Source organism: Linepithema humile, chromosome 5 (genome assembly GCF_040581485.1).
Source record: "Linepithema humile isolate Giens D197 chromosome 5, Lhum_UNIL_v1.0, whole genome shotgun sequence".
NCBI lineage: Eukaryota > Metazoa > Arthropoda > Insecta > Hymenoptera > Formicidae > Linepithema > Linepithema humile.
The window spans coordinates 16,374,909-16,398,321 of NC_090132.1; the positions used below are offsets into that span (position 1 = coordinate 16,374,909).

Below are 23,413 nucleotides of genomic sequence, written 5' to 3' on the forward strand. Positions count from 1 at the left end.
AGCTAGCTGATTTATGGTATTTACAGATTAATACAGTTTTTTAAAGCTCTCATTTATTATTATTTCATACAAGAAATGTGCTCTGAAATTTATATTTTTCGATAAAGATGCGTACTACTGTATATAATTGATGCTATAATCGCAACTCTGATATTATATTATTAAATAGAACGAATTACTGTGAAGTATGAAACTGACATACTGGTGATCTGAAACGAGAAACCTATTTTGTATTAAAACGGGAGCAACTAAATTTCATTATAGGAATAGGTCAAATGGTCTATTACCGTCGCGAAACCTTCCAACGATGGAACAAATATACCTCCCACAGTCATGGCGGTACCTCTGATGCTTTGTTGCATCATAAATAATAGTAACTTTTGTGCATGCAATGGAGCGATATACCATTGCGACACATATCTATGAATAAATATATATAAATTTTTATAGTAATCTTTTTATATTCTACATTTTATCTTTTTAAATCGCTGAGATAGTAAATCTTTTTTTTTATTATGTAATACTTGATATATAGATAAATAAAGCAAGCTATTTTTTCATTTCTTTATCTCTCTTTTTTTAGATATGCGATTAAATTTTTAAAAATATTTGTAGATCTCATGTACGCATATCTCAAATATTTCCATTGTTACAGGAACATATTTTAAATCCGTTCAGTTTCAGTACTTACGTTTTGTGAAACACATTTGTGCTATAATCTATTAATTGCTGACCAACATAATTGCCAAAAAACATATAAGAAATATGACTGAGAACTAATAATGTGACAATAATAAATTCTTCTAAATTGTTCAGACATCCAGATTGTGTAACTAAAAAAAGCTGCGATAGAAATCAGTTATGCTTTATACTCTTACCATAATTATTCTTACACAATTCTGTAAAACAACAGACTTACGCGTATTAAATTAGCAGTAAAAGAGATAACTCCCAAGCAAATTAAGAAAAAGTACGAAATGACGAAACCAGATCTTAAAAACTCGGTGAATCTTAAATAAAATAAATTTTAAAAATTATTGATTTTTATAATAAGTTTTACAAACGCATAATATTTTCAGCTTATTAATTACTAAGTATGCATATGTTTGTTGTAAAAAAATACAGATTAAAAGAGTTTGTAGTATAAAACAAGTGCAAGTTTTGTGAAAAGTACAAACTTAATAGCTCTCCTGTGAACGCTTACAGCACTTGTTACTTTTCTACAGTACGAACAATTTTTTCTCGATACATTTATGCCCAACATATCGTCAAATGCATGTTCTATTCTGTAACTAAGAACCGAATAAATTAACGGACTTACTCTCTTTCTATTACATAAAAATTAAGTAGATCTCCGTTTAATATAGAAAATCACAAAGTAAAAAAATTAATACCTATTATACAAATAAAACAGTTTTAAAACGATTTTACTTTTACATTTTCTATTCAATGTGCAATGTGATGCCGCCGTACATAAAAAAATACAAAAAAAAAATTTTAATTTAATTCAATGTTTACCTGGCAATTGCAAACATTCCTATGGCATGTTGAATATACGCTGCAAATAAAGTCTCGGTCGACATAATGGTGGTGAATCCTACAAGAGCTATTATATCGATGTGCAATAAAATTGGAAGATAATATTTCTGTTGATCGGCAAAATATTCTGCAGTTATCGGTATGCTGTGCAGTCGTGATTCGTTTCGTGGTGATATGATGTCGAGGAAATTTGGTACAAATTGAATCATCATATAAATAAATAAAGCAGAGTACGCACTCACTAAAAGTATGACAAACAATAATAATTTCCGTGTATTTTTAAATATCAATCAAATTATGCTAACTTCCAATGTTCAAGAAGAATAAGTTTGTTCAGAAAATTTGAAATGCCGCGAATAAGAAAGAATAATTTCTTACGTGCAAAAAATATTACATATAATCGTCCAAAATTGGAATGTTTTTTTATAATTTCAAACTCAACCTCGGTTTTCAACAAATTCCAATCACTCATAACATTTTCCATGAGATCTCTCACCTATAGATTTTTTAAACTCCATTAATAGAACCGAAATAAAGCGCGCCATCGTTACGATCGATAAGAAATATATTGTACAAATTTTATTCCTGGAACGTAATCATTATTGACTTACTGTTTCAGCACCGACGCAAAAAGAAACATATTTTATGACAAATGCCATGCATGGTGCTGCAATTGACAGAATCTTGACTAAAAGATCCAGGTTGCACTCGGTCGTGAGAAATTTTACTAACTGAAAATAATTATTGTAAGTTTTAATTTCAACAAATTTATCGCTAATTTTAATGTATAATTCTATTTAAAAATTGAATTTAAAGTTGCTCATTTTATCGATAATATATATCGATAATCTATTATATTTTATGAGACTAAATACCTTATTATTTTTTTTGCTATCTCATTAACGGTATTGCATGTTTACCTGAACTGCAACAGAAGATACAAGAATAATGGAAGAAATGACTCTTTGAATCTTCTTCATTTTCGAATCCTGATATGGCCACAAACCAACTAAAGACAAAAGAATGCGATGTATATTATAATAGCGATTTCCTATAAAGTCCATGTTCGTTCAATAGTCCACATACGTTTATTCACTCGGCTCTAAATAAATTTTCTTGACCATTCGTAGCATATTTTATTAAAGCCTTGGGTTATTTTAGTTTCCACAGTTGAATTGCAATTATTCGAAATTGCGGTGCTATAAGTATAACATCTTTGGTCTTCTATTTTATCGAGCTCGCTTATAAATCCATTATTTGTGATAAACAAAATTGCCCTACCTAAATTATGTAAATTATATGTTCTATAGCTACACGCGACGAATATAACGATATTTTTTCCCTACTAATGCAAACACAATAACAAATGGAACATCCTATGCTGTCCAAACACGTTACATTCACATTTGATACGTCCTGGGAGTAACATCTATTCTTATAGCTCGATTTAGTTCTACGACTTGGTGGCGGAGAGTCGGTGATAATGTAAAATACATAAAGTGAAGTGCATTTCGTTTATTCAAAAAAGAGATGTATATATGCAATAATGTTCACTCTATAACCGCATTCTTAATAATGAAGTTTATGTTTCACGTATAGCTATCACATCTTTATAATGCGATACTTATAAAGTTTGCTTTAAGATAAAAAAAAAATTATATTTTGCATATTATATATATAACTCGCATAATTCTATTTTAAATGGATTAATGCAATATATTTCAATTAGATTTCTTAATAATAAAAATAATTAGTGTCAAAATTATTGCATAAACATAGTATAAGTTAATATTGTATTATTATAATTTATAATACCACTTTTACTCAAATATCTTCCTTCATCTAATCACCGCGTAGAACACAATATTGTGAAATAAGACATACTTGAAATCTACAAAAGCGATTTCATATTGTTAAGATTTTCACGATTAATAACAATTTTTGTTGGTTAAATAAAATGTACAATCAAGAGCATTGAAAGTTATCCACTCAGGTATTCCCATTACTTTCCAAAAGCATTTATTACATTCTTTATTTTTCCATTTTTTCTTGGATATTAGATGGAAACTAGTAGATGGAGTGGGAACGCCAATTTCCATCTAACATCCAAGAAAAAATGAAAAAATTAAGAATGTAATAAATGCTTTTATAAAGTGGTAGGAATACCCGAGTGCTTTTAATGTACTTGATAGTACATTTTAACATTAATGTACATTTTATTCATTTTTATGCTTTAGTATTTAAAATGTTGCTTTACTGTAACGTATTTAAGGCAATAGTAATATCGATCTAAATGTGACGTATAATGAGAAGAGAGAGAAACCATGAGATTGCGAGATGCTGTTTATTGATACAGTATTTATAAAAAAAATTTATTGATTTAATAGCAAATGATGTTTATTGATCTGGCATAAAATATCCAGTTCAATCTGGTATAAAATATTTTCAGAGAGAGAGAGAGAGAGAGAGAGAGAGAGAGAGAGAGAGAGAGAGAGAGAGAGAGAGAGAGAATCATTATCTTCGAGTAGATATCACTACCGGCTGCTATATTTCCGTCTTTTTCATGAGTCTCATTACTGCATAGAATAAATTACCGTGAAGTAAGATAGAGACATACTCGCAAGCTGAGAAAATAAATTTGTTATTTTACGACAAACTAGAAATAAACCTTATTGTCATACACCCGTCGCACAAATTACCGTAGTAAAACTTTCCAATGACATTGTGTAAATACCGCCCATGATGAGTTTACAGGATTTCATGCTTCTTCGCATCACGAACAATAGTAACTTTTGTGTTTGTATAGACGTCGTGTACCACTGTGTATCGTATCTAGAATTGTCACAATATTCAAATGTACTTTGCGTTATTGTATAAAGAACTATTTGTTGTTACATTCAGCATATTTAAACACGATTAAAGTATCTTATTCATTTTTTAACGCTGATTAACTTTAGTAATTTGTTATTTTTCCGTTGATTTTTGACATATAAAGGCTCACTTGTAGTGAAATTAAAAACAATTGCAAATATCAAAATGATATAATGTTTAATTACACATTGATGGATCGCGGGAATCTCCATTTCAAATCACAAACTCACGTTTTTCTACAGATTTCCATACTGTTATCTGTGATTTTCTGTCCCATGTAGTTGCATACAAACATATAATAAAAGTGAGCAATTACAAATATCATAAATAGTACAGCAGTTTTCCGTTGATCTGGCACATTGACCATTCTAAAAACCTGAAGCGCGTTAAAAAATTGGATTTGAATTCAAGGTTTTTATCATACTAACGCCGAAATAAATACATAAATGAGAGTATTGTGATTAGAATACTAACATATTTGATAAATTTATTATTTACTTACGCGGAATAAGTTAATGCTCAAAGAAGCTACACCCAGAATAATTATAAAGAAATAGGAGAGCGAAAGTGTAGATCCTAAGTATTCAAAAAATCTTTAACAAAAAAGAAATTCTTATTAAGAACATTTCTGTCGAATATGTGCAAAACTTTATGATAAAATGCCGCACAACGTCTGCACCATCACAAATTAATTAAAATTATGAGAATAAATAAACATTGAAAATGTCGTATAGTTGTAACAATGCCTATACAACAAATAAAAATAATAAAAATATTTATAAAGTATGCAATAAAATTATTTAATAATGCTTATTTAAATTTTTTTACTTCAATTTATATAATATCGATTCCATAAAATTTGTGCAAAAATGAGATCTAATTTAAAATTTCTTTAAAATAGTTAAAAAAGAGAAAATCATGCAAAGTTTACAAGAGTCCACATATAATTTTACTGTTGTTCACAACAATATTAATATCCATGAAAGTAGTAAATCACTGACTTGATAGTTTTGTTATGGATCTTTACAGTATTAATAATTTTCATGTGAATTGCATTTTCTTTATCCGCTGCAGTTAGCATTGAGATATTCTCATCCAATACATGCTCTATTCGATAACTGTAACAGTTATGAATACCGATAGTCGTATGTGATTATTAAAATCATTCTTTTTGTCAATTTGAATCAATTTATCTTACCTAATTATTTTAAACATGCCACAAATGTGATAAACGCACGCAAAGAAAAACGTCTCCGTGCATACCACAGTCGTGATTCCTATGAGAACCACTGTGTTCATGTGAAAAAATGTCAAATAAAAGTACTTTTCTTCGTCGAGAAAGTATTCGGTTACGAATGGCAGATATCGCGAGCGGGATTCGTTTAGCGGCGCGAGAACATCAAGAACATCTGGCACCAAAGGCATTAAAATGAAACATATCGTACTGGGTCCAGCTAGGCCTGAAATCACGAGATATCTTCAGCTACTCTATAAGAAATCACGCACAACCGTCACTCATTCGACAAAATACTTTTAATCGTATCGTTTTGATTCGATTTCCTACCGGCAAGACCATACATATATTTTTGTCCAGACTTGGCATATTTTCTTATTATCTTAATTTCTTGTCCATCTTTCAACGCGGTCCAATCATTTTCAATTTGTCCCATTATTTCTTTGATCTACTTCATGCATTACAACTGATTATTGAAAAAAAGATTTAACTCGGCGAGTTAACTTCATGTAATAACTTACTTTTTGAGATTGTATGCAAAAAGTATTATATTTCGTAAAATAAACCATAAAAGGAAGAGCTAATGACAGATCAATCAATACAAGTTCGAGATTGTATTCCATTGTAAATAATTTTAACAACTGAAACCAATAAAGTATTTTTAACGTATTTTTATGTTGTCAAACTGTCGAAACGTTTTCTTCCTTTATCAATCAAGACAACGATGAGAGTACATTGTTTTTATATAAATTAAAAAATATTGCATTACTCTTTAAACATTTCACTAATCTCTTAAAATAAAATATTAATATATATATAGCGTAAGACAATATGGATGTTATATTGCGACATAATTATTAAAAATAAGATCATAATAGCGTATCAATATTCTATGTATGTTTACTTAGCGCTTTTAAAATTCTCTTGCTATTACCTGAACAATTATCGAAGATAGAAATATGATAGCCCAAACACTCACTTGGATTTTGTTAAGAAATGAATCTTTATACGGCCATAAACCGAGCGACAATAAACAAAATCGATACGCTTTATAATATCGATGTCCAAATAAATGTTCCATTCCTGTTCGAAGTTTATCGCACGTCTGTTCTTTCGGAAAGACGCTTCGGCATTCTTCGCTCTGTCATTCAGCAGCACCCTTTATTAAATATTACTTCCCTTTTCTTTTTGGAAAATTTCCTTCTATAATTTTAACCATTATTGAATGTCGCAAAATTCAATTTAACGGTCGGTTATACAAGGCGAGAAAAAAGCGACAAAATAAAGGCTATATTCGCAACACGATGAGAACGGTCGCCGGTGCCGGCAATTATGTAAATTATGCAACATTCTATTCACCATGAACTTCAAAGTGTTTCTCTTGGCATTTTCCCATTTCATTTGCTACCCACGCAAGCGCAGTTACCATTACGCTCCATTTGGCTCTGTCCAACTGTTAGTATCATCTTGTTTGTCGTACATAACACTTCGCAACCTTATCCGCAATAATAGAAAGAGTTCTCTACTTGCACGGGCAATAGAAATTTACAAAACTATATTAATTATAGATAATTAAAATTATGCTTGATTAATATAATTGGCGTGTTTCGTTAAGTTAAGAAACGTAGTGATTGAAATAAATGATATATTTATATTATTTAGTACACATAGAAGACAGACAAAATATATTTTTCGTGATGTCTTATCATTCTGTGGAATATGTCACAAATATTAAAAATTTCATTCCTTTGCGTAATACAGATTGCAAGAAATTCTCGTTCACGTCATTGTTGAATAAATTACCATAAAGTAGGATGTGGACGTGCTCATAGCCTAGAACGAAAAGACCGTCCGCAAAGAAGATGACGCACATGTTAAAGGTAATACCACATGTTAAAGAAACGAAAATAATTACCGTGGCAAAACCTTCTAACGATGCGACATAAATACCACCTACGAGCAGCATACAACTTTTCATACTTCTTTGCATTATAAATAATATCAATTTTTGCGTATGTAACGATGTCATGTGCCACTTAGAATTATATCTAAAAATTAATTATTATTAACATAATGAAAACAAATATTTGTATGATGTGCATAAATAAATTAAACATCACATGCCGCATTTATATTGTGCATGTTTTTCAAATTACAATTTTTAATTATGTCTTCAAGCGTTAAAAAATTTTTTTAATGTAATTTTTGTATCATAATAATTAATAATTTTTAATAATTTTTATTTAGTAAAAATTTCAGTGCTAGTGTAATATGAACTAAAACTGTTGTACTTTGTGTGCAATGCGAATTATAATTATAGCATAATTCAAAACACGTATTCATAAATATTAATTTACTCACATTCTCCAGGCAAAATTATTGCTGTGATCCAATATCTTTTGCCCCGAATAGTTAACAAAAAAGAAATAAAACAAATGAACAGACATGTTTATTATGGGTATGATATTTTCAACAATTCCTTCCGTGGTTACCGCCTAAAATATTTCAAAAATGTAGAAAAAGACTAGCGAGAAATCAAATCTTTGTGTTAAATGTATATTTTTGGAACTTATATATTGGAACTTATATTGGTAATGATTTCTTGTCATTATTACGAAAAATCTTATCATTCCGATCTTACCTCATTTCGAAAAATATATAATCTTACTCACGCGATATAGACTGATAGTTAAAGATGCCATACCGAAAAGCAGTAGAAAGAAATACATTATTACAAAAGTATCCTTCATAAATTCGAAAAACCTTTAACAACGAGAAAATGTGTTATATAGATCACTCGACGATATTTCGTTGTGTTCTGGGAATTTTGAAAATAGGATAAATAAATATATCACGAAAAAACACGCGAGAAAATTACCACACATGATTAAATTCGAAGAAAGATATGAATGATATTTAAATCCTGAATTACACGATGAGAAAATACCGACTCGATTGCTCGTCTGTGAACGTTGACGGCACTGATTATTCTGGTGCAAGCTGTGCAACATCTTCCAGAAATCACATCGTCTTTTTCACAATCGTCTAATGCATGTTCAATGCGATAGCTGAAAGAATATAAAATTATATTGCAAGAAGATCTCGGGAGAAACGCGGCTAACATTTTCGACACAGAATTTGATAGTGATTTGATGTTGAACATATTTGCATAATTTTTAATAATAATATATTCAAATTAGAAATAAGATTCAAAGCTATTGTGTGTTGTCAAGTTTGTATCTTTTCTCACCTAGCAATTTCAAACATTCCACACGCATGCTGTACATATGTTACATATATAGACGTGGTAGACATCAATGTAATTTGAAGTACAAAAACGACCACGACCAAATGCAAAACAGCAACATAAAAATACTTATCGATATCAAAGAAATACTCGACTAAAATTAAGATCTGATGTGGACGAGACTGATTCAGCGGCATCACGAGATCGAGAAGATTTGGTACAAGATGTGCGAAACCGAAGAACAACGGAAAAGTACAGGTAATTACTGTAATTATTAATATGAATTCAACACTGATTGACGCAATGAAATAAAATGTTACGATTAAAATAATTAAAACAAATTAGTATAAAAAACTTCTTAGTTAATTTCAAAGTCGATAACTTTATGCTCCTGACAAATAGTAATGAATGCAAACTTTGAAATTTAGCATCTTTCGAGTAAATAATGTTGATTTATGTAATATTGATACTTATTAATTTATAAATTAATAAAGTTTCGCGGATATCTTACGTGCAAATAACTGTGCGTAAAGTGTTCCAATATACGTATATTTCTGAATTATTTGATACTCCATGTTATTTTTTAACGAGTTCCAATCGTATTTTATCATATCCATTAGCTTTCTCATCTACGATTGAATATAATTTACGTTATCTCTACAAGTATGACAATGCTTAATCCTTAAATTATTGTATATTCACTCATTTTGAAATTTATCTTAAGCTTATCGCGATGCTTTACTTAAAAAATGTACAGTATTAATTTTCTAAGAATCTAACGAGTTTTGCAAATCAATCGTATAGTATTAAAAATATCGAATAATATTGTAGCAATCAATATGACTTACCGATTCCGTTTTCACGCAATATGCAACATATTTTAAGATGGCAATAAAACAAGGAATCGTAGATGACAAAACTTCAAGTAGAAGATTCAAATTGTATTCGTATGTGACGAATGTGAGTAACTAAAAAGTTGCTCGGTATATATATATATAATATAATTATGATATTAGATAAATAGATGTAAAAATAATACACAACTTGCAGTAATTGCATTATCCTCATTCAATAAAAAGAACATTTAACGATACCTGAAATATTATGCAAGTTATAAAACAAACTAAGCAAGAAAATCTTTGAATTCGGATGGACCATGAGTTCTGATATGGCCATAGCCCGATAGACGATAACATCAATCGATTAATCGTGTAGTATCGACTACCATCAAAGTCCATTTTTGCGACGTAACTGAGGACAAATTTTCAACCGCAGCCAAGAGGAAAATAAAATAATTGTGCTCGCTTTATACTATACATAAAGTTATTATAGTGCGATGAAAAAAAAAAGGAAAAATTACTTAAAAGTCAGAAATTGAAACAGCAATGTGTTCTTTACAACAGCATATTATCGTAAATAAGAGAAAATAATATAATTAAATAAATTACTGTTAGATTATATCCCCGGGTGTTCTTTTTCACACCGTACAATAGCTGTAAATTTCTTTGTATCTGAAGTAAAGGCAAGCGTGTAACTTGAAGTACAGTGCTTGGTTAGTTATATTCTCGTAGTTGTTCTGTAGTCTTTGCTATAATTCTCTCTTGATAGAACAGATATTTTCAACCATTTGTGAATAAATCAATGAGTCTTTTGTTAAGTTTAATAATAAAAAAAAATATTCTAAATACTAACAAGAAATCTATTGTATACGGAAACAACTGTCTTGTGTTGCAATTTAAAAAATGCCTATATTAAATTGATTCTAATACAACAAAAGTAACAAGTTGAAACGTGTTGTTGTGACAGTTGTTCCCGTTAATAGACGAATCGCTTGTAGCGACTCTTTTTTAGCTGAATAGGATATAATTTAGGTATTTTGATACGTATTATATATCGAATGCAATTGTATTTTTGGAGTTTGCTAAAACTTTTGTTTAAATCAGTCGACAAGAAACAGAATGAATCCTTCTTTTAATCTCTTTAATCTCATAACTATTGAGCCTGCTTTCGTCATCTACTACATCATATTCACATCGAATACAACACCGTAAAGTAAGACACTGATAAACTAACGATCTGAAAATAGTTTCCGTTATATTGTTCTTTTACGCTATACATAAATTTGTAAAATTATTACCGAAGCAAAACCCTCCATCGACGCATTTTGTAAACTGCTAAATAAATCAACGGTACACGTTTTCGATGATCTTTGTAATATAATAAATAACAATTTTTGAGTACGCAGAGGAGCCTTGTACCACCGTGTGTTGTATCTAAATATTTAAATAAAAATAAATATACTTATTTTTTCATTCGTGTTCTAAATTTTAATATAGCCTCGTATAGAAACATTTTGATATGACAATAATGCTTTCTTTTTAAACAAATATAAAGATTTAAGCTTTTAATAAATATTCTTTATAAATGTATTGCCACATCACTCAAGCTGCCTATTAATTAATATTCAATTTTAATATTACAAAAGAAGCAAAATATTATTTTGAATAAAAAAGATGGAGATTATTTAATACATGAATAATTAATTATTTCTATTTTTTATATTTCTATTTTCACGATACTCACGTTTGTTTAAAGATTTTTTCGCTATGATCAGACAAGTCTTGTCCAAAATAATTCACCCAAAATATGTAACTAAAATGAGTACAAACATATAAAGCAGACACATATATGTCGACAGTTATTTTACTCTCGATTGCTTGAAACAACTGAAACAAATCCTAGACTGTATTTACAAATAGATGTATAAATATATAAAAGTCCATTGCATCTAGCGAAAAGTCTACATTTCTTTTTTTTTATGCATCACTGGAAGTTGAGCAAAAGCATACAGACATCATGCATCCATTTGTACATCTTAATAATTTCACACTTACTGTAATATAGTTACGCGTGTAATTCATAAATTATACAAAACTTAATCACTTAAATCAGTGCTCGGAATTAGTCTGAACATTTCAGCCGATTTCCGTGGTATACGCCTCTTTTCCTCTCCTTACCGCGCGCGCCGCAGCCGCTAGGGCCAGCGCCGCCGAGCGTTAGGAGCGACACTATCTGATTGTGAGTGGGTTCTTCTCCCTATTTATTAAAATTAAAAAAAATGTATTAAAATTTATTAAAAATAAATTTTTTATTTTTAAATTTATTAAGTGGAAATATTTCAATAGATTTTGACGTCACCCATGAGATACTAATGCTGACGCGTTTTTTTTTAAGTGGTTTCCCCCGTAGACCTATTCCACTAAAGATAAAAATAAATTCTTAATTTAAAAAAAAATATATATAAAAGAGATTTTCTTAATTAGATTTTCTTGGCCTTTTATGAGAATGAACAATTGATGCAATAATGTAGATAAAAACCACTTTTTGAAAAACGTGTCAGTATTAGTACCTCATGGGTGACATAGAAATCTATTGAAATATTTCCACTTAATAAATTTAAAAATAAAAAATTTATTTTTAATAAATTTTAATACATTTTTTTAAATTTTAATAAATAGGGAGAAGAACCCACTCATAATCAGATAGTGTCGCTCCTAACGCTCGGCGGCGCTGGCCCTAGCGGCTGCGGCGCGCGCGGTAAGAAGAGGAAAGGAGGTGTATACCACGGAAATCGGCTGAAATGTTCAGACTAATTCCGAGCACTGACTTAAATGTACATAAAACAGATTTTTCGCAATATAAATTTTTTACTATTTAACAAAACAATACACAATGATAAATTAAAGAAAATTAAATATACTATTATTAAACATAATTCAACAATTTTGAAATATAACCAATTTAAGCGTGAAAGTATTAAATAACAAAAAAAAACAAATATTACTTACTCGTAACAAATTGACACTTAGAGAGAGCACGCCAATTCCTGCGACAAGCAAATAGTATAAAGAAAAACAGGAATTCACAAATTTTATGAATCTTCAACATTTAACATGATGATGTCCAATAGTATGATAAATACATGAAAAGAAATTATTTTGCTTTGCTATTTAAAAATATATATTACAAACAACTAATGTAGTTAATAACTAATAGAAACAACCAATTAATTTTTCGCTATTAAAATTGTCGTTATAGAATTATGAGGAAAGTAAACAAGTCAAGAAACTTTTTAAAAAGTTCAATTTTTTAATGTTTCTTTACTTTTTGACTTACCTCATATAAAACTTTTGACAAAAATATGTATTGGTTAATATCGTAATCATACATTCTTAAATTTTTATTAATATGCATTTTTGATCGAAATATAAATACGATACGTCTAAGCAATCAGATTTAATATAATAAAAATATTAAAAATACAAAAATCAAGATACGTACTCTAAAGATCGTCCATGAATTCTTATAGCGCGTATTAATTTTGCTTTAATAACAGATTCATTTTTGTAATCGTCAAATGCATGATTTATGCGGTAACTGTAAATATTTGAATAACATATTAAGTAAAATATTGTTTAAACGGATAACATTTTTATAAAAAAGGAAAAGGGCGAAGAGCCGCGGCCTGATGTACGTGCCGAAAAAGTTAAATGTTTATTCAATGTTCAAATGCAATTCTAGTATATTATTAATCATTAATTTTAAAAAATAATAAAATGTGTAATTAAAAATAATTTTCGTAATTTTTTTATTATTCTTTACAACATATAAAATAAAAATAATTTTATTAATAATATATGTATGTAAAATAAATGTATGTAAAATATGCGATATATAATAGCATATTTATAACGCAACGAAAAGAATTATAAAGTATCGTTGCATCTGCATTTCCCTTTAAAAAATAAATATAACGAACATTTTGAAAAATTTTAATCAATGTAGGTACTCAAAACGTTTTATTGTAAATAAATCTAAAAAAGTTTTTAAATTAATCGAAATTCTATATGTATTACTTTTTTGCCAAAATAAGATCTCACAAGCAATTGGTAAATTACAGCAAAAAATGACTTAAAATACACATCTTTCTGATCAGCTGTTTACCTTGCAATTGTAAATAACCCGCAAGCATGCCGTATTACTATCAAGAACATTGTTTCACTCGCCATTAACGTTGTGCTCCCTACGATACCGATCACACATATGTCAGACACTATTACATAAAAGTATTTTTGTTGATCAATAAAACATTCTATTGGAGTGGGTAGTTGTCGTAGACGAGGTTCATCAAGCGGTTTTACAAAATCGAGGATGTCTGGTACAAATAATGTCAAGAGAAAAGTTAATACGCCTAAATAAACGAACACTGAAATAATTGAAAAGAAATTTATTTTGAGCGTCGGTTTGTTGAGTTCGTACTGCAAATATTTAATTAATACGCCTGATTGTTCCACATTAAGTTATGCGAAATAATCAGGTCTGATAGTATATTGAAATAAACGTAAACATTATCTTACTAACTTCCGGAATAAACAGTATACATTCTTCCTTTAGAAGCGTATGTTTGTATTATTTTAATTTCTTGGGTATCCGTTAGCGCAATAAAATCAGAATTAATTTGTTCCAATAAAAATTTCACCTGTGATAAAAAAAACTACGAGTAAGAAAAATATATTTCTTTAACCAGTGATTGTTAAGAAACATCAATATCATAAAATTGCTAATATAATAAAAAATTGCTAATGTACAGATTTCATTGTAATAATTAAAAGAATTTTTCAACTTACGTTTTTGAAGTTCATATAAATCGTATTATATTTTACGATGAAAAAAAATAATAAAGTGTTGAAAGACATTAACTCAATGAACAATTTCAAATTGTACTGACGTGTAATGAAAGTCATATACTGTAAACAATATTATTAAGGTACATACGAGTGAAGGCTGACTAGTATATAAGCGTCCTTTACCTGAAATATTATACCCTGTATATAAACCATGGATACAAATACCCATATAGCTTTTCTGTAATTTGGATTCTGATAAGGCCAAAGCCCAACAGAAATCATGAAACGTCGAGTGAACCCGTAGAATCGATCGTCGTACACATCCATTCTCGCGAAAAGCTAAAACACATCTGTATGCATGAAAAGCATCTTTACGGTTTCTTTTCTCCCCTTTTTCCTCATTTAATAATTTTTTCGTCCTACATATATCCCCTTCGTAAAGATAATAGCTATATAGCTATATAGCTACATAGCTATATAGCTATATAGCTATTATCTTCACGAGGAGGATATATGTAGAACGAAAAAATTATTTGGTAATATTATCTAACATTACCAAATAATGATATATATGTTTTCCAAACCCTCTATACAATGGATAAAAAAAATGAAGTTGAACGATAAAAGCGAGTCGGAACATTTCAGTAACGGCGTGGAAAATCTACATCTATTAACTTAATGATACGTTATGGAATTTCGATCGTATCTATGAAGCATAAATAATTCACAAACAACTACTGTACTTTTCTTCTGACGAAGACGCAATGCACTTGACTGTTTGTATTATATTTCACTATTCTTTCAACTGCCGGCTGGTATAGATTCTTATACTATAAACAGAATCTGCATATTCGCTGCATAGTCGTTGTGTTTCTATGCTATCATTTTGATGCTTTTACATAATGCCGCAAATTTTCAACATTTTTGAAAGGTTATATTGTATTCTTCGAGATGCATGTAAATTATTTGTGTTGTTTGAAATATTTGCAAATATAATTTTTATCAACTTTTAAGGTAAATTTTTAGAATTGTGCAATAACAAGTACAAAATAATAGATCATTTATAAAAATTTTTATTGTTTAAATAAAAAAATGTTAGTAATAAAATTTTATCATATAAAATTGTATATCTTACTGTCAGATTTCCTGAACTGTAGATTGTTTTTAAAAAAATATTTTTACATTACATTAAAAATTATATAAAATAATTATCTCTATCGTTTTTTGCTATACTTTTATTTGTCTAATTAAATAATCCAATTTTTTATTCTTACTGATAGTGCTACTGTACTTACATTTTCATATAATTTTGTGCTGATAGTTACATTTATCGTATAAATGTAAATGTATTGTATAATTATATACGAACTGAATATAAGACCATGCAATAAGACATTGACATGCTGGAGAGCTAAAACAAAAATTTTTTTCACATTCTAACATTATTTTATTTTAATTAAGTAATATGTTTCCTATGTTTTCTTTTGTAAAATTATATTTTCTTAAATTTTTTTATATTCTTAGTAAAATATCGTTTTTTCTTATTAAAACATTAAATTATTTATTTTTATAAATACATTAAAAAAAAACAAACTAAAAATAATTTTTTACATAATCGATCAATTAAAATTTGTTAATACAATATATATGCAATATTACCGTGGCAAAACCTTCTAATGACGGAACAAATAAACTGCCAATAACAAGACTGCTATTCTTCATACTGCGTTGTAATGTAATAAGTAATAATTTTTGAATATGTAGCGGCGCTATATACCACTGAGTGTTGCATCTATACATACAATTAAAATCACTAATTCGGAAAATTATTTAAACAGATTATTTTCATATAACTATTATTTGATAAATTAATAACAGAAACTTTTACTAATTACAAATATATAAAATTACTTTTTTCTGTCAGACTTTCAGACGCGTTTTGTAATATGCAAGATATATGTACATACATATATTTTGGAAAGCAAAGATTTGCATAGTATCCAAGATATACTCACATTTGTTGAAAAAACCATTCACTGTGATCAATTATATCCTGCCCAAAATAGTTCATCCAAAATATATAACAAAAGTGAGCGTATACAAATAAACCGGTCAAAATAATTTCGGACATATCATGCATAGACATTGCTAGAAAAAGCTGTGATTAATAAACGATATGTTATCGAATTATTTATAATGTTTTATCAAACACTACATTTGATGCTGTTTCAAACAAACTCACGCGAAACATATTAATGCTCAACGATGCCACACCAAACCCGCATAGAACAAAATAGGATGTTGCAAATTTATGTTGAATATCTTCGAGAAATCTTGAAACATTAATACAATAATTTATGTTATAAGTAAAATAGCTGACTTGTATAGTATTTATCAGTGACATGCGAGTTAGATGTATCTTTTCACGTTTACAAAACTATTTTGTAAAATGTCATTAAAATTATATATTTTCTATCTTACATTACGCACAAATTATAAGTATTGCATGTCAAGCACTTACTCTAAACAATGTTGATGAATGCTAAGAGCACTTAATAATTTTATGTAAAAATTGCTTTTAAAGGGTACTGATGTTCTTGACGAACTTGTATTAAACGCATCTGTCAAGCGATAGCTATATAAAAATACAATTATATCTTTATGCCATTAGAAACTTCCAATCTATAATCGTAATGTAATTAATAAAAAATAAATAAAAATATTAATTAAAAAGTTTTATTAATAAAATTCTCTTGCGATCGATAAAATACTTAACGCCTATTTGAATTAAATGCTAGAAAAATATTTTTAATTAAGAAAAATATTAAATTTTACAATACCTGATAAGTTCAAATAGTCCGCAAGCGTGCTGTATAAATATCATATACATTGTTTCCGTCGCCATGAGTACCGTCATACCCAAAAAAGCGCATATTGTAAATACGAACGAGATCAAATAAAAATATTTCTCTTCATCGACAAAGCATTCTATTTGAGCCGGCAATTTTCGCGGACGAGGTTCGTCTAACGGTGCTATAATATCGAGAACATCAGGTATAAACATCGTTAAAATAAAGGCGAATGTTCCCGGGTAAACGATCACTGCAAATATTCATATTTAAAAAGATATTTAGGATAATTAATGGTAAATATTTTCATTATTTAAAAGGTAATTCATTCTTAAACATCTCATAGATTTTTCTTTCACAGTATTTAATATTTAATTATTTCAATTTAGTTCCATAAAATATAAGTATAATCAAGAATACACGAATATGTAAAATCGGATTTTCTAACTTACAGCCAGAGAAAATCGTATAGAATCTTGCTTTGTATGCATATTTTCGTATTATATTCAATTCATCTATGTTTTTTATTGAGTTCCAATCACGTCGGATTTTATCAAAGAGTTGCTTTACCTATAATTGTTAACAATAAGTATTTAAAGTTTCGAACGTTTAAAAATGTCGCTTTAAAACTCCAACCTCTCGAAATCGATTTAACTGACTTACATGATTTAAATTAAAATATACTATATTGTATTTCAGGGCATAAATTATACAAAGAATATTAAATGAAAAGACATCGATAAACAGCGTCGTACTATATTCGTGCGTGATAAATGTTGCCAACTAAAAACAAAATTCCTAGATAAATCAAATACAAACTTTTGTATAAAAAAATTATTATATATTAATATAACGTTTATCATGTTTCTGCAATTATACACCAAACCCATAATCATTGTATCTTAGAGATAATTTTGGTATTATATGTAAGCTTCTGAAAACGCAGATAAAATTTGACAGTATCCCAAAACTTATTTTCAATTTTAGAGCTTGAGACAATCATCACGAACATTCACTCACAACCTATCCTACGATTCACAAATTCGATAGACACAGATCTAACTGCAGTTAAGAACCCGCTTTTAAATATCGTATAGAATTTCTTTTGAATTTACAAAGCACACTTGTTATAGACATTCGGTTCAATGATTAGAGACACCTGAAGTAGTACGGCCTGAACGAGAAGGAAAGATACGCAGAACACTCGAATGACTCGACGTTCTGATTTCTCGTAAGGCCACAGACCGATCGACGCCATTAGATGCCGGGTGAGCCCGTAGTATTCATTGTCGAAGAAATCCATTTCGATTGGCGGTTGCTGCGATTTTGCGCACAGAGATTTGTAAAGATTGCAAGATTTGCAAAGATTGCAAGATTTGCAAAGATTGGTGGTTCTACCACCTACGGAATATTTTATCAGCTCTCACAATCTTATTGCATCCATTTTCCGCATTATGATGATGATAATACGCGGCATTGCGGAGAATCGAACACAGGAAGGTCAATTTATAAATTAGCTTACGACCGAGCGGTCTTTAAAGTAATATTAGTTGAATCATTCGATGCTACTGCATGCATGCCATAAATTACTGAGAAGCTGAACGCAACATAAAACAACCAAACCAAATTGCATGTTCAATGTAATCGCGAGGTTTTTCCAGGGGTGGAATAGCAGCAGTTACGAAGTATTATTGCGCAAACGTGACGCAACGCGGGATCTCTCATCGTTTGAGCGGTAGACCGTTGCGTGTTAGTTTTCCTTCCGAAGGTATACGTCTTGCAACTATGTCTGTTGTACGCGTTATAACATCAGAATAATACCCACAGGATACGTGTGAAATTATTAACTTGAAAATATCGACGAACTAAAGGTTTATTTATTTAAAAAAATATCAACATAGATGTGTGAAGAAAGTTTAAATAGTGTGTTTAACAGCAACGCTGGGAAATTATTGATATCGTCTTATTTCTGTAATGTAATATATTAATAATATTATAATAATAGTAAAAATCTTTTAAGAAATATCATATCCTTGTTTAAAATATCGAAAAGCTGTCACAATAAATATTAATTCCGACGTCTGCACGTGCAGCCACGCAGTGGTATTTCATTGCATGGTTCCAAAGTTTCAACTGGAAAGTTGTAGACTATTCCATTCACAATTTAGATCTCGCTCCGAGCGATATATATTTTTATTTGTTTTTGTTTTTGAAGAAACTTTTGTTTTTAAAGACCAGTAACAAGTTTGACGAAGACGATGAAAAATAAAATCGCTTTACTGCATGGTTGCGTACGCGCGGCAAAATTTTATGATATTGGAATACAAATTTCATACAAAATGCCTTGATCAATTATAGAAAATTGAAAAATAAATATTTTTATTGAATTTTGTAATAAATGTTTTTTTTATTTATATTATTTTTGTGCTTTCTGAACAATCCCGGTAACCATAAAAATTTTCTACTCATGTATTTGTAATGCATTTATAAATAATTCGCAAGTATGCTGCATAAATATCATAAAAGTGTTTCAGTAGCCATAAATGTAGTTATACGAATCATAACGATTACAGCTATGCCTGATACTACCAAATAAAAATATTTTTGTTGATCGAAAAAGCATTCTATCGGTGTAGGTAACTGTCGCAGATGGGGTTTATTTAATGGTTTCATAAAATTGAGAATATCAATGTACTAGTATTAAAAAAATATCAGATTTCCTTTGAATTAAAAAAACTCTTTCAATCACAAAGAAAAAAATGCACAGATTAATTTTTTAAACATATCTCTTAACTCTTTATGTGGCAAATTAAGAAAAAAACTAAATAAGTTATACATAATGATAATATATCATTATCATATAACATTGAAGCAAAAAAAAATATATTTTCAAAAATTGATTCCTTTTTTTATTTCAGTTTGCAGAGCTGTAATAATCGTCTTTACAGAGAATAGATAAAACTGCCGCACACAATTGAACAATGCATGCAGAAATCAGCGCATTTCATTTTGCCTCGAAACATCGAATTGATACTTCAGATCATATAATTATGGAATATCGGATCATTTGCTTTTCAGCAAATATTCTGTAAGTAAACACACGTCGATTTTAAAATAAATGAAATAATAGAATAAACAAATTAATATTATTTAAGAGTTAAACTTTTGTAATATACATACATTATATAAATTATGCGTAATTAATGATAATCTGCAACATATTAGAGAAATTCTCGACATTTCTTCTTTATACTATCTGTTGATATCGTTACATTGATAACACTATCTTCTATATTAATAATAAAAGAAATAATAAAATTCTAGTTATAAATATTATTTGAATAAAGAGCTTGCGCATAGATATATGTGTGTATATTCACTTGTCGAAACAATAACCTGGCACGAGTGATAAATATCGTAAAGAACTGAGGAAAAAATGCAGTAACACATAAAGATTCCATGTTTGCTGCAGTGTTTTTTACTACGTTTTTACGACTTACGAATGCTAGTCGTCCTAGTAAATTTTCTCAACCGTATTTTCCCGTAAAATGCTTCTACGCAAACAACATACACGTCGCGAAGATTTCGTGAAACATGTTCAGAAAACGTCATAAAACTAACTAACTATCTCCAAGTTGAAGTATTCTATTTTCGCTGTGACTTACAACACTTAAATTCTAATTATTTATTTGCTCACACTGTAAGTTATCAAAAGACATACGTGTTTTTATAAGAAACCGATATTTTCGTCCCCTCTTAAAAAAGGTTTGTTATCAATATTGTAATTTACATTTTCTTCACTACGATACATTAAAATCTTATATTCTAGAATTCTTTGTTAGACCATTTTTTTGTTTAACATGTAAAATTTCAATGTAACGCAGTAAAGAAAATGTACATTCTAACGTACATGTTCTAACCTAACAATATTATGATATAAAAACATAAAGTATAAAAGTATAAAAGTGAATAAAACGTATATTTTAACATTCTACGCCATTTTTTCCCTTAAAATATAAAATTTCAACACATCACAGTAAAATTCTAGGCCAAATAATATGATATAAGATTCTAAGGCACAAAAATGAATAAAATGTACATTTTAATCATTTTTAGTCTTTAGAATCATATATTGTAACATTTTTAGGTTTAGAATTTTAGAAATAATTCGGAATGTTAAAATGTATATTTTATTGAATTTTAGGCACTGAAATTTTATACTGTAAAATTTGGTAAACTCTGCATTTTAGAATTCACATTTTTTTTATAAGAAACCGATATTTTGCGAATATTCATAAAATATTAATTTGAAGTGTTTGAAAATCTTAAAATCTCCTTTTAAAAACCTTAGATATAAATATAAATTTAACAAAATATTTTATAAAATAGTTGATATTTTTCTTTCGCGCTATGGACACAGATATCGTTCATCTAGTTTCTATATAATATTATAATGTACAATTAGTTTTAATATACATCACAATTGTTATCGCATATCTTATCGTGCTAATTTAAAGCAATATTTGCAGGTATTCCAATGTAATGAACTTTTTGAGACGACTGCGCAACAGCTGTATGAAACATCGTTCACCCACGCGTGCACAAGTATACATTACACGCGTGATAGCGTGCATACAAGGCAGAATGGGGATCAGCTCGTGATGTATGCGTCTCTTCGTCGAGTGCTATAGCTAAATGCATTGCGCTATTAGACGAGATGTGGCATAACTGAGCGCTACGTGCACCTCGCATATCTCAGTACGCTTCCTTCCTTCCGTCCCGCCCTACGAGAGTTACCAGCATACCTGCCGAGCGCAATCTGCTCAATGTCGAATAGCGGGGGCGTGCGTCGATATGTCGATTCGCGCGTATCGCGGCCGGCAGTCGAAATGTTCATTCTTGTAAATGGCAAAAACCGACATACATGGATTAGCATCGCCAGAAGCAAAATGTTATCTCAAAATCGACTTACGACGCACTATATCAAAATTTGAGCAGAAGAATGCGCACGACACACTGTATATAATCGCGATAAAATGTTGCACGTGTATACTTTGTTAAGAGTTGAACGCTATATTTTAAATACCGTTGTCATTATATTAATAAGATATCGCTCCTTATTTTTTAACTTTCTGTAATTGATAAATGTTATCTGGTTTTGCTACAAACTCTATTGTTGTATTTATAAACAATTTAATTATGCGGTGAAACATCACATAGATATCAATCCTTGTGAAAAGAGTAATAATAGTAAAACGTCTAACATGAAACTCTGGAAGCAAGAGGAAGTGAATTGAGGTCGATATTGAATTAATAAATCACGAAACTATTTTAAACCATTGAAATTTTTAACTGGAATCGACATAGCGACTCTTATAAGCTCCGTTCTTGTTTCAGTTTATTTATTTCAATTTATACAATATAAAAGAATAATTAAATATTTATTGCATTATACGAATAATTCAGATTATCTCTGATAATCCGCGATCACTATTCTATGGATATAAATAAACTAATATTTTTAACACGGTTATTGTATAAAAAAAGGAAACTTTAAATTGCAAAAGATCTACTTTTTTTGTTTGTCGTCCAAATAAAGTTATTGTTAAAATATCTATTTTCTCTATTCTTGGGCACAAATTAAATTGTAAAAATTAGACATTTATGGAATACATAAATCATAAGTAATAACTTAAAGTACAATAACAACTCTAATTTTTAATTCATTAGCTGTCTTAAATCCTTTTAATTTATATGAAGTAACCATTATGTGTGCATTCATTATAAAATAATTATTGCATATATTTTCTGTTGTTATACGACCACGAAATGCTTTTTATAATTTGCATATTTCTATGAATTTTTGTGCCAACTTTTATATAAACAGATTGCTTATGAGATATTTATTATTCAAGGTGCACAAATAGAAATGGTTAAAATGCTATAAAGGAGCAGAAATAAATATGAAATTTAATGCCAATATTTT

The 23,413-nt window shown here is 29.1% G+C and overlaps 4 protein-coding genes and 1 long non-coding RNA gene across 8 annotated transcripts in view; 1 reads left to right on the top strand and 4 right to left on the bottom strand.

Moving 5' to 3' along the window:
* The window catches only part of LOC137000118 (mannosyl-oligosaccharide alpha-1,2-mannosidase IA-like), a 298,601-nt gene that overhangs the window by 3,431 nt on the left and 271,757 nt on the right, over positions 1-23,413 (bottom strand). The window lies entirely within an intron of this gene.
* On the bottom strand, positions 71-7,123 carry LOC136999985 (uncharacterized). Its single transcript, XM_067355374.1, has 17 exons — positions 6,579-7,123; positions 6,166-6,285; positions 5,975-6,092; positions 5,609-5,870; positions 5,412-5,528; positions 4,913-5,003; positions 4,641-4,786; positions 4,221-4,371; positions 2,460-2,609; positions 2,151-2,270; positions 1,918-2,035; positions 1,519-1,780; positions 1,179-1,292; positions 920-1,010; positions 692-843; positions 288-420; positions 71-209 (listed from the first exon to the last, which is right to left on the bottom strand). Exons 1-17 carry the CDS (start codon positions 6,723-6,725, stop codon positions 162-164), a joined length of 2,340 nt encoding a protein of 779 aa, XP_067211475.1. The 5' UTR covers positions 6,726-7,123; the 3' UTR covers positions 71-161.
* On the bottom strand, positions 7,273-18,813 carry LOC105669401 (uncharacterized). Its single transcript, XM_067355376.1, has 17 exons — positions 18,587-18,813; positions 18,091-18,210; positions 17,880-17,997; positions 17,419-17,680; positions 17,100-17,213; positions 16,821-16,911; positions 16,594-16,736; positions 16,238-16,370; positions 15,948-15,989; positions 9,986-10,153; positions 9,740-9,859; positions 9,403-9,520; positions 8,895-9,156; positions 8,596-8,712; positions 8,317-8,407; positions 8,006-8,139; positions 7,273-7,692 (listed from the first exon to the last, which is right to left on the bottom strand). Exons 1-17 carry the CDS (start codon positions 18,728-18,730, stop codon positions 7,350-7,352), a joined length of 2,520 nt encoding a protein of 839 aa, XP_067211477.1. The 5' UTR covers positions 18,731-18,813; the 3' UTR covers positions 7,273-7,349.
* Positions 10,142-15,935, bottom strand: LOC137000112 (odorant receptor 22c-like). Of its 3 annotated transcripts, none has more exons than XM_067355902.1 (10): positions 15,874-15,892; positions 14,762-14,917; positions 14,579-14,698; positions 14,313-14,430; positions 13,896-14,157; positions 13,233-13,328; positions 12,740-12,830; positions 11,475-11,629; positions 11,029-11,164; positions 10,142-10,967 (listed from the first exon to the last, which is right to left on the bottom strand). In XM_067355902.1, exons 2-10 carry the CDS (start codon positions 14,903-14,905, stop codon positions 10,920-10,922), a joined length of 1,170 nt encoding a protein of 389 aa, XP_067212003.1. In that variant the 5' UTR covers positions 14,906-14,917; positions 15,874-15,892; the 3' UTR covers positions 10,142-10,919. The 3 variants fall into 3 exon arrangements, 2 of the variants coding, with proteins under 2 accessions (XP_067212003.1, XP_067212002.1); XM_067355901.1 differs by having other exon boundaries at positions 10,144-10,967; positions 11,475-11,617; positions 15,135-15,935; XR_010890409.1 differs by lacking the exon at positions 10,142-10,967 and having other exon boundaries at positions 11,033-11,164; positions 11,475-11,617; positions 12,740-12,777; positions 15,135-15,934.
* LOC137000122 (uncharacterized) lies at positions 19,105-23,040 on the top strand. The gene is made up of 3 exons (XR_010890411.1): positions 19,105-19,195; positions 20,346-20,515; positions 21,957-23,040. It is a non-coding gene; the product is annotated as an uncharacterized lncRNA (long non-coding RNA).

Excerpts from the sequence above, each read along its gene's own strand:
- LOC136999985 (XM_067355374.1), bottom strand. The coding sequence starts at position 6,725 with ATGGAACATTTATTTGGACATCGATATTATAAAGCGTATCGATTTTGT. Across the intron at positions 844-919 it reads TTACTGCTAATTTAATACGC|CTTTTTTTAGTTACACAATC; the intron begins GTAAGTCTGTTG and ends TTTCTATCGCAG. Across the intron at positions 421-691 it reads ACAAATGTGTTTCACAAAAC|ATATGTGTCGCAATGGTATA; the intron begins GTAAGTACTGAA and ends ATTTATTCATAG.
- LOC105669401 (XM_067355376.1), bottom strand. The coding sequence starts at position 18,730 with ATGGATTTCTTCGACAATGAATACTACGGGCTCACCCGGCATCTAATG. Across the intron at positions 10,154-15,947 it reads ATTGCATGGTCTTATATTCA|TTTGTCCTCAGTTACGTCGC; the intron begins GTTCGTATATAA and ends TGCGGTTGAAAA. Across the intron at positions 8,408-8,595 it reads GTTCACAGACGAGCAATCGA|GTTTTTCGAATTTATGAAGG; the intron begins GTCGGTATTTTC and ends TCGTTGTTAAAG.
- LOC137000112 (XM_067355901.1), bottom strand. The coding sequence starts at position 15,218 with ATGTTCCGACTCGCTTTTATCGTTCAACTTCATTTTTTTTATCCATTG. Across the intron at positions 14,918-15,134 it reads AACATATATATCATTATTTG|CTTTTCGCGAGAATGGATGT; the intron begins GTAATGTTAGAT and ends GATGTGTTTTAG. Across the intron at positions 11,165-11,474 it reads GAAAAAATCTTTAAACAAAC|ATACAACACACGGTGGTACA; the intron begins GTGAGTATCGTG and ends TTAAATATTTAG.